General features: G+C 42.6%; 1 protein-coding gene across 1 annotated transcript; it reads right to left on the minus strand.

Annotated features, from left to right (window-relative positions):
- Window positions 1-668: 668 nt before the first annotated feature.
- On the minus strand, window positions 669-1,313 carry LOC110907029. The gene has a single exon (XM_022152063.1). It carries the CDS (start codon window positions 1,311-1,313, stop codon window positions 669-671), a length of 645 nt encoding a protein of 214 aa, XP_022007755.1.
- Window positions 1,314-11,968: the final 10,655 nt, after the last annotated feature.

Genomic DNA, 11,968 nt, shown 5'->3' on the forward strand with positions numbered 1-11,968 from the left:
CATCTTCTTCTCGTACCCGTAGTTAGTGATACCCCGATTGTAGATCGATTTTTGAGAACCAACTTGCCCCTTGAAGTTGGTCAAACAGGTCGTCAATTCTGGGCAATGGGTAACGATTTTTCACCGTTAACTTATTCAGTTCCCGATAGTCAATGCACATTCACATCGAACCATCCTTCTTTTTAACGAATAACATGGGTGCTCCCACGGTGAAACGCTTGGACGTATAAACCCTTTATCGAGCAGTTCTTGAAGCTGCATCATAAGTTCTTTCATTTCGGTTGGGGCCAACCGGTAAGGAGCCTTAGCTACCAGTTTGGCATTCGAGCTTAGCTGGATCTTAAATTCCACTTCGCGCCCGGGCGGAAGTCCCGGCAATTCTTCCGGAAACACGTCCGGATACTCATTTACTACGTTGACATCTTCGAGTTTTGGGGCAACTTGATCGAGATCTATCACGTAGGATAAAAACGCCTTACCCCTATTCTTTACATACTTGACGTCTTTAATTATAGAACAAAGCTTTGGCTCGACGACCCTATCCCCTTGGATACTCACTCATTTTCCCCCCGAGGTTACTGCATGAATAATCTTCTTTTCACATTGGATTTCAGCATGGGTTTGTGTTAACCAATCCATTCCTACGACTACCTTAAATTCCCCCATATTCATCGGAAAAGATCTATGCTAAATTCTTCATCTTCAATCAAGATCTTACAATTTCTACATACATCATGCAATAAATAATTCTTACTATCGGCTACTTCCACTTCTACAGGTGTTAACTTATTTTCAAGCATAAAGGAGGGATGATGTAATAGTTCATTCGAAACAAATGATCTACTAGCCCCGGAATCAAATAAGACATTCATAGTTATAGAATTGACTAAGAATATACCTGAAACCACATCCGGGTGAGTTTTAGCTTCATCCGATGTTATCTGAAACATCCTTCCACGCGCCTTAGATGGCTCTTCCTTCTTTCCTTCTTTCTTTGTCCCTTGTTGGAGTTTCGGACATTCCGTTATAATATGCCCTGTTTGATGGCAATTGTAGCATGTCTTTGGTTTGTTGGGACACTTGTAGTACGGGTGTCCCTCTTGCCCACATTTGTAGCACCCTTTCTTTCCAAGCAAACATTCACCCGAGTGGTGTTTCCCGCAATTCTTACAAGTCGGGATCCCGCTATTTGTCTTCCCTTTCTTACTCTGATCTTGAAACTTTGACTTCTTTAACGGGCTTGGATTAGGGGGTTCCTCTATTACCCTTTTCTCCCCTTGTTCGACTTGTCTTTTCAACTCGACCTTCAACATATCGTGATGACGAATAATCTTCACTCTTTCCGTCCCCACTATCTCCGGACAGAACTGTGACAACCGTCACTTTTCCGTACATTTCGTACACTAAATGAACAGTGATCTGTGCTTTGATGAACGTACATGATCTAGTTTACAAGACAAATAAGTTTCTGAATTCCATGCAAGTGAATTCATGCACGCTTTATACTACAAAATATTGCTTTATGCATAAACGAGAGCGTTGCGTCATAAATTAGTAAACTCACCGGTAAGACACACTGTGTCAACAAAACTACAGAAAGCAGTCAGACATTAGAATTAGGGCCTAGGTGTAGGTCCAACGTCAAGAATGCACTAAAAACCAAGAGTACATACAAGGGTTTTAATATAGGCATTCCGAAAGCTAAATTACGCACTAAATAGCACCCGAAACGCACTTTAAGCGCATAATTTATCTAAATTCAGCTATAATCAGCAATATGACACTGTAATATTATGCAGAAATGATGATTTATCATCCAGAATACTTCCCTAAGTGTCGAGAATTGAAAGTGTCACCAAGGATACTTGAAAGACACTAAACGGTGCAATTAAGCACTTAAACGAACCGGTATTTAACCAAACAACCGGACTTTACCCGGAACACAAAAATATTGCTAGAAGCAATGTTTCTATTTTTTCTAAGCTAGTTAGGGTACCCGAACACCCTAACACATTAGATAATTAATAACACACCATAACACCTAAATCTAACACTTAACATGTAACTAGTTTAACTAACTAGAATTGTAACTTGAAGTTAAAACTCAACTAGCACCCCTGTCACACCCTCAAAATACCACTTAGGGAGTGTCCCTGATAGGCGTGTGACGTACCAGCAATGAGCCACTAATTACATAGAACCCATATATGTTTCTAAAATAAAGTTCTTGATTATTAAAAAAAACACCATTCCAGTTCAAAGGAAACCAAAGTATTCAGCGGAAGCAAAATTAAACGAAGTTAAATAGTTTAAAACCAATATAAGGTATCAACAAATCAGTGACATAAATTCCTCCAGTCGACCCGTGAGACTCCAGCTACTCCAGACAGCAAGTTCCAATGCAAACAGCTAACGACCTACAAACATGCAAACAAGTGTGTCAGACAACGCTGGTGAGTTCAAAGTTTTGTTACCGAGTTAGTTACCAGTTACGTGTATAAAACAGTTCGACAATTTGATTTGATGTCGTTATTAACTCGATTACCGAAATGGCTACAAGATGTGTTTGCCCAACCCCAATGTCTCTATCAAAACATTGGTCATGCTTTAAGGAAATTAGTTCACGCCCGACCTCCCTGAGACGGTGTGAGGGTGCCAAACCTAATAGCGCTATCAACTAATAACCTTGTTGCCTTCCCGGCAACTGTCGGTAGATGTAAGGGGTCTTATATGATAGAAACTGAGTAATAACCAACATCCCAATAACCTGCATTCCTCCCTGGAATGTTACCCAATATCCCTTCCCGGGATGCATGCTTGGAAAAAGGGTAGTGAACTCACCTTTGATTTGCTCGGTAAGATTAAAACACGTATTCCAAGTTAATCAATTAGTCCCTAATGTAATTACCAACAATAATCGGTTTCATACGCATATAATTCACGCATCACATAGTAAACTTTCAGATTTCATGCACGATTATAATCACAAGTTCATGTCTTATGTACCATACTCTTAAATAGCATTTAACGAATGAGTTTGCTATCACATAAATCAGTTTACATCCCACAGGCATACATGTGTCAGTGTTCAATAGTTACAGTGATTATTCACACTAATACATAAAAGCTTCTTAGTTTCCAACTAGTGTTGACATGAAGCACAGACAAACTTATGCAACCGGCCTCCACATTAAACACACACCGTTTATACACATTAAGCATTTCAGTTTACAATATTAATACACATTACAGATTCACGTTTCTAGTCAAAAGCCCACCATTCATGCTTCAATCCACAAGGCCCAAAGTGAAAGTGTACATGTACGAGTAGATGTGAAGTCAGTGCATTGTCCACTTATTAGCCCAAACAGTCAAAGGCCCAACAAAATATACGAGTAGGCCTTGACTTATGCGAGCCCAGTTGTATGTGAATTAATAGCGAGTACCAAGTAACCGGCGGAATGTAAACTTCTTAATGTGTGTGTGGCCTGTTGTTTTACCCAACCCAAATCGGTGTGACGTGACCCAAAACCAAACACGTGACCCTAATCAGACCCGAGGCCCAACTGTGTGAGAACCCGTACAACCCCTAAACATAACCCAATTCTTTCAGTAAGTATCTATTATAAATCTATAGTTGCATCCTAGCTTTAATTGATTATGGCAGCACATGCATCATTAACCCATTATCAAACAATTTCATTATAATAATCATTATCCAACTTCGAATATAGCAATCAGTTCAATTTGTTAGCGAATTACTGCTATTGGACCAATGATTTGTATTCAATAAAAGTTATGACAAACATCCACTACTATATGAACCTTCACCTGTATATGTCAGACAATTTCAATTGAATCTCAATCAATAAATAGGCTGAATTGATTGGACTGATTATTTTATAAACAACTCCTTTAATTGGACCTCTTTTGATCTTTCACATGCAATATACTTTTGAATTGAGCCTCATGATTCTTCACATGCACTGATACTGACAAACTATTAAGATAACTACATGGCATAATTGAGCTGCACTTGGCCGCCTTCTCTATTTCAAAGTTCCTTATTCATGCACCTACCAATCTAGTCCTCTAATCAACGTATTCTAATCGCCTACCCCTTTAATATTCATAAACACTGTTATATCTAAACAAGATGAACAAACGACAATAGTAATATACGCATAACGAAGTCGAGATGTTATTTACTAACCGAGTTCTTTGGTGACAGGATGATATCTCACAAGGGGGGGCTCCTACGTCTGCCGAGAATCAGGGAGTAGAGTTCGATTTTTGGTTTAAAGGTTTAAGCTAATCAAACTTATAATACGTACATGATAAGGGTTCCTGATTGGACTCAATTACGTTCACCTAATTTAAGCCCACACACCAAATAATAACACAATTGGAATATTAGATAAAGGTTTTTGGGCTCTAATCTAATTAGGAGAAGTGGTAGGTTACATGTGCGCATAAAGAGTCGGCCCCAAAGTAAAACCTATTTGGGCTCCCCCAGGCCTAAACATAATCACGAATGTTATGTATGAATGTGCTTATTAAGCAAACGGTGAATACTAGTAACCGGCTCAAATCAAGAATATGTAGTAATCTAATATTAACCGGTTCCATTCTAGCACAAACGTTCGCAAGTAAAGGAATAATAACGGAAGACTTGGATCACAAGGTTAAACGACGCTCACCTTGAATGCTCGGGTTGTCACATCATCCCCAACTTGAAGGAATTTCGTCCCGAAATTTGGAAAATAAGCACAGAGAAATGAGGTGAGAAATCAGGATTGCTACAAGTTTTCCCCAGGTGCCACATCATCCCCAACTTGAAGAGGAATTTCGTCCCGAAATTCACCAACTGCATTAGACTCAGGTTCACCAGGCTTGGACTTGTCCTTTGGGAATAAATGTGGGTACTTGAGCTTCATCTGATCCTCGCGTTCCCACGTGAACTCCGGTCCACGTCTTGAGTTCCAGCGAACTCTCACGATTGGAATACGGCTGTGCTTACGGACCTTGACTTCCCGATCCATGATCTCTATAGGTTCTTCAACAAACTGCAACTTGTCGTCAATCTTGAGTTCTTGAAACGGGATAATCAGTGTTTCATCCGACAAACACTTCTTTAACTGTGAGACATGAAAGACATCGTGAACATTACCCAACTCCGTAGGCAATTCAAGCTTGTAAGCGACTTTACCGATCCGCTCCAGAATTCTAAAAGGCCCGACGTAACGCGGATTAAGCTTGTCGCGCTTCCCAAAGCGTACGACACCCTTCCACGGCGACACTTTTAAGATAACACGGTCATCTACTGCAAACTCTAACGGTTTCCTACGCTTGTCAGCGTAGCTTTTCTGACGATCATGCGCTGCTGCCATACGATTCCTGATTTGAACAATCATTTCTGACGTTTCAAGAACAAGCTCAGGGCCTGTGATCTAGCTATCACCCACTTCAGCCCAACAGAGAGGAGAACGGCATTTCCGCCCGTACAATGCTTCGAACGGAGCTGCCTGAATACTAGTGTGGTAGCTGTTGTTGTAGGAGAACTCTATCAGTGGCAGGTGTTTCTCCCAACCCTTACCAAAATCAATAACGCATGCCCGCAGCATGTCCTCAAGCGTCTGAATGGTGCACTCACTCTGACCATCCGTCTGTGGGTGATAAGCGGTACTCATATCGAGTTGTGAGCCAAACGATTTATGCATTGACTGCCAAAATTCAGACGTGAAACGCGGATCTCGATCTGAGATGATAGAAGTTGGCACCCAGTGCCTAGAGACCACCTCTTTAAGATAAACCGCTGCAAGCTGCGAAAACTTATCTGTTTTCCTTGATTGCCAGAAAATGCGCTGACTTCGTGAGACGGTCAACAATCACCCAAATAGTATCGTTTCCTTGGTAACCCTGTAACGAAATCCATGGCGATCTGCTCCCACTTCCACGTGGGTATTTTTGGCTGCTGAAGTAGACCCGCGGGCTTCTGATGCTCCGCTTTGACTTTAGCACAAGTCAAACATTTGCTAACGTAAGTTGCTATGTGAGCTTTCATGCTAGGCCACCAATACGTAGTCTTCAGGTCGTGGTACATCTTATCCGAACCAGGATGTACTGAGTAGCGTGACTTGTGTGCTTCCTCCATTACAAGTTCTCGTAAATTGCCATAGAATGGGACCCAGATGCATCCGGTTACGTAGTAGGCACCGTCTCCCTTTTGTTCTAACCGTTGCCTTGAGCCGCGTAGAGCTTCAGCCCTGACGTTTTCTGGTTTCAACGCTTCTACCTGGGCATCTCGTATTTGGGAAGGAAGACTAGATTGAATGGTGAGTTGTAATGCTCGCACACGCTTAGGTGCAGTATCCTTTCGACTGAGGGCGTCGGCCACAACATTTGCTTTGCCCGGATGGTACTTGATGGCACACTTATAATCGTTCAAAAGTTCTATCCAACGCCGTTGTCGCATATTCAATTCTTTCTGGTCGAAGATATGCTGATGGCTTCTGTGATCGGTGTAGATGGTGCATTTGGTACCGTACAGATAATGCATCCAGATCTTCAACGCAAAAACCACAGCTCCTAACTCCAAGTCATGAGTCGTATAGTTTTTCTCGTGCACCTTCAACTGTCGAGAAGCATATGCTATCACTTTGTCGCGCTGCATCAACACGTAACCGAGGCCCTGAATAGAAGCATCACAGTAAACCACAAAATCCTCGGTACCCTCAGGTAGAGATAAAATCGGCGCGCTGCATAGTTTCTGTTTCAAAAGCTGGAAAGCATCTTGCTGCTTCGTTCCCCAAGAATAAACCACGTTCTTCTGTGTCAAGGAGGTAAGAGGTTGAGCGATTTTTGAGAAATCCTAGATAAACCGACGATAGTACCCTGCAAGACCAAGAAATTGTCGCACCTCCGAAGGATTCTTCGGTGCCGCCCAATTCCTAATAGCATCGATCTTAGCAGGATCCACGTGTATCCCCTTTTCGTTAACAGTATGCCCAAGGAAATGTACCTCTCGAATCCAGAAGTCACACTTAGAAAACTTCGCGTAAAGTTGCTCCTTCCTCAGGAGCTCCAAGATAAGACGTAGATGTCGTTCATGGTCCTCCTCACTCTTGGAATAAATCAAGATGTCGTCGATGAAAACGATAACAAAGTCGTCGAGATACGGTTTGCACACGCGGTTCATGAGATCCATAAAGACCGTTGGCGCATTAGTCATCCCAAACGGCATAACCAAAAACTCGTAGTGGCCATACCGCGTTCGAAAAGCCGTCTTTGGAACATCCTCCTCCCTGACTCGTACCTGATGATAGCCCGATCTTAAGTCGATCTTAGAATAAAAACTTGACCCTTGCAGCTGGTCAAACAGGTCGTCAATACGGGGTAACGGATAACGATTCTTGATTGTCACCTTGTTGAGCTCACGATAATCTATGCACATCCGAAAGGATCCATCCTTCTTCTTCACAAACAGTACTGGGGCTCCCCAAGGCGAAGAGCTAGGTCGGATAAAACCCCTATCCAACAGCTCTTGTAGTTGATTCGACAACTCCTGTAACTCTCCTGGCGCAAGACGATAAGTAGCACGAGCAATCGGGGCTGCTCCTGGCGCAAGGTCGATCTGAAATTCCACCTGACGATGTGGAGGTAAACCAGGGAGTTCTTCAGGAAATACATCGGGAAATTCACGAACCACTGGAAAATCCTCGATCCTTCTCTCATCAGACTGCGAGTCAGAAACAAGAGCTAAAAGAGCAGGGTAGCCCTTGCGTAAACACTTATGAGCCTTCATTGCTGAGATAATACCAACCATGGCCCCACTATGATGACCCTGAACCGATAAGGATTCTCCGCTAGGGAGTGGAATATGCACGATTTTCTCCTTGCAAAGAATTTTCGCCTGGTGCTTGGACAGCCAATCCATGCCAACGACCACGTCAAAACTTCCAAGAGTAACAGGGAGTAGGTCAATGCCGAACACTTGACCCATGAGATCGAGTTTACAACCAAACAGAACATGAGAAGCCTCTATCGATTTACCATTAGCTAGTTCTAATATATGTTTAGTGTAACAACTCGAGTTTCCGACTTTCACTTACACATTTATTACGCGTTGACCTTGACTGTACAGTTGTTTGGATTTGCTTGACTTATAACTGAAACCGTTGTAATAAGATAAATCGCATTGTTTTTGCATGAGTATGTGTTGTTGTGTTGCACGATTATGTGTTGTTTGTGGCATAAGAACGTAACTGACTAAATCAATACGGACCTACAACCCATTAAGAACCCGACGAATCAAACGTGATTCGCCATGCATCCTCTTGACGAAACTGGCTTGTTTCGCCATACACCCTCTCGACGAAACATCTATTTCGCCGGCCCAAGATTAGTAAAGCCCAGTTATGGCCCAAGCTTGGTTGCGTGATTATATTAATTTAGGATGTGCAATTGAGAACGGTTACTAAACTCTAAAAACCCTAGAACCCTTTCCCCTATTGACGGCTGCCCTGTGGCTTCGAGACTCGTAAAGAACATCACTTTCTTGTTCATCGTGGTTAGTTCTAGTTCTTATCTGATTATCCGATTATTTGAATATCATTCTCACATGTTTTCTGCGATAATAAATTGATATGTTAGTTGTTGATTGAAATTGTTGCATCACTAAATGAATTAAGATTGCATATAATCGCCGGCTATTACATCGATGATCGCATGTGTTTTTGTCAGTTAATATGTGATTATAGTTGTGGTCAATTGTTGTTGAATTGTTGTGTGCCATTGGCTTAATTGTCGGCTGGATCTAGGGTGGTCCAATCATCAAATGGTGGCACACTACACAAATATTAATAACATCATAAGTCTACAAACAGTGCATGTGAGTTTAAGCAAGTGTCAGCCAACATGTTTTCCTTTGAATTGCGTGTGATTTTATTTGATTGGTAGTGGTGGACGGTCAAGCATGTGATGGGGGGGGGTTGTTTTCAAACTTGATCCTTGCTTATTGTATTGATGATGATGGAACCGACATCAACTTATGCAATCATTGACCTTTAGTATAGGTTGTTAGTGGAGGTCCTATGAGAAAGATTATATGTGCATTGATGGTCCAATGAAAAAATGAATAGCCTGACATGTTTGTTTACATCAAAACTTGGTACATGTGATTGTATATATGCAAATTGAAAACGGGAAAGGGTCAAACGGTGGAATGGTTCTTGCGGCCCAATGAGGGTTGGCGGTGGGGGATAGGTGTCGGCCACTAGGGCATCTAGGTTGTTGTGATGTGTTTGTTACTTGCAAGTAGGTTGTTGTGATGTGTTTGTTACTTGCTAGATCAGTTAAGCTTTCGACGAAACAAAAGTGTGTTTCGCCAAAGGGGATCTTGACGAAACAGAAAGTGTTTCGCCAAGGATGTGTTGACGAATCAGAGGGGGGGTGTTTCGCCAAGGGTAGTTGGCGAAACAGAATGTGTTTCGCCAAAATCTGTGTTTCGCCAATTTGAATACTTTGCACAGTAATATGATTTAACTCTGTTAAATGTTAACTGGATTATTTAACTGCTGTTAAGTGATGTGCATGACTTATGTGATAACGGATACATGCTAGTACTTCTGTGATTATGCCTATACGTGAACAACTTGGATATATAAACTGATTATGCATACGTGCGTATTTAGGACGTGATTGATTAACTGTGAGCACTTACTTAGCATACCGAGCAAACCAAGGTGAGTTCACACTCTTACTAAGGCATGGGATTCCCAGGGCACGGGAATTGGGATTGAAGGAATGAGATTGAATAGAATCGTACTTTCACTATTACTAGACTACCATACCATCGTCCTCGGTTGTGCAGGACACATACGTAAAACCTACGTATACTTGTATTGCTCACTGTCCTCAGGTTGCGAAGGACACTCACGTAAAACCTACGTGAACTTATACTCACTACTGCCTCGGTTGTGTCAGGCACTTACGTAAAACCTACGTAAACCCCCGCGTACCCCTATCCTCGGTTGTGAAGGATTACTTACGTAAAACCTACGTAAACTTGTACGTGTTACTGTTCTCGGGATATGTAGAACACTTATGGTTACAAATAGTCTAGTGGTTATACAACATGGGAAGCCCCCACCAATAGAACGTACTATCGGCCCAGTAGAGCCACATGTTACAAACGAATATACTATTACGCATTTACTTTCTGTGAACTCGCTCAACTAGTTGTTGATCCTCTGTTACATGCCTTTCAGGTCGTTAGATACATGGAGCTTGCACAGGGAGGAGCTGGTCGTCGTGGGCTTGGATCGTGATTGTTTGTTGAACACTTTATGACATTACATACTTATTTATATTGGGTTTTACTTATACGCTTCCGCTAAACAGTGATAACTTACTTATGTTTTGGAAACACCTTTCATATGGATTTGGTTTGGTTTAATTGCTATTACTTTAACTATATACATTGTTCTATATGATTGGTGGCTTGATCCTGGTCAGTCACGCCCCCAAGCGGTGATACTCCGCACGTGGATTTTGGGGGTGTGACAGATTGGTATCAGAGCCATTGGTTATAGAGAACTTAGTTTTAATATGGGAAAACGTTTTTATTAAAACCAGACTATAACCAGAACAGTGCTCTCAACGATCCACAACGACGCTTCGCTCCACGTGCAAGACTCAACATCCTAGGTAATAAGGTTTATGTTTATTACCTGCTTGCTAGAACTACATAGAACATTGCTCGTAGTATGCTTAGATTTCAATGCTCGTTACTTGTTATTGCTTGAAAACACTTGTGTGCTTACACTCTTCTGTCATCGCACTATTCGCGAACCTTTCTCACTTATGTTGCCTTTGATGTGAAGATCAATGGCCGGACGAATTAACATGACACAAGCCCAGCTGACGGCTTTCGTTAATGAACAAGTCGCTGCGGCACTTGCAGCTGCTCAAGCAGGTAGTATACCCTGCAGTTTAGACTCACACTAGGATCTTTAGATCCTACATTAACTCTTGTGTTTAACCTTGTCCTATTCGTACACAATAGGTCAACACGCTCAGCAGCCCGTCTACACTTTCAAGAACTTTATGGATTGTTGTCCTAGCACATTTAGTGGCACTGAAGGAGCGGTTGGACTCCTCCACTGGTTTGAAAAGCTCGAGTCTGTGTTCGAGATGTGTGAATGCCCTGAGGCTCGCAGGGTCAAGTATGCCACTGGTACTTTAGAGGGGATTGCTCTAACTTGGTGGAACGCACAAGTGCAGATCTTAGGGTTGGCAGCTGCTAACGCCACCCCTTGGGATGACTTCAAGGAACTGATTAAACGTGAATACTGCACTCGGGAAGACATCCACAAGCTGAGGATGAGTTTTATCATTTGAAAATGACTGGGTCAGAAATCGAAGCTTACACTAAACGGTCGAATGAGCTGGCTGTGCTGTGTCCAACTATGGTGGACCCTCCAATCAAGCGCATTGAGTTGTACCTCAAGGGATTAGCGCCAGAGATACAGAGCCATGTGACATCGGCTAATCTTGACAACATTCAGGCTATTCAGCACCTCGCTCATCGTATCACAGATCAGGCAGTGGATCAGAACAGACTGCCTAAACGTATCAGCGCTACTGCTACCGCTACCACTGCTACTACACTTGCTACTCCCAACGACAACAAGAGAAAATGGGATGGGGATTCTAGCAAGGGGTCAGCTTCAGTTCAGTCACAAGTTCAGCAGCGAAAGACTGACAGTTACCAGAGTCCCAGTCAGCATTCTTCAGGTAGCCACAGGCAGGGCGGATATCGAGGGAACCTCCCAAAGTGTAAGAACTGCAACAGACACCACAGTGGCCAGTGTAACAAGGGTCGCTGTCAAAGATGCCTCAAGATGGGTCATGAGGCCAAAGACTGTAGAAGCCCTCGGCCTGCGAATCAGAATCAGCAGCAGCCACC

Source organism: Helianthus annuus, chromosome 14, assembly GCF_002127325.2.
Source record: "Helianthus annuus cultivar XRQ/B chromosome 14, HanXRQr2.0-SUNRISE, whole genome shotgun sequence".
Lineage (NCBI taxonomy): Eukaryota > Viridiplantae > Streptophyta > Magnoliopsida > Asterales > Asteraceae > Helianthus > Helianthus annuus.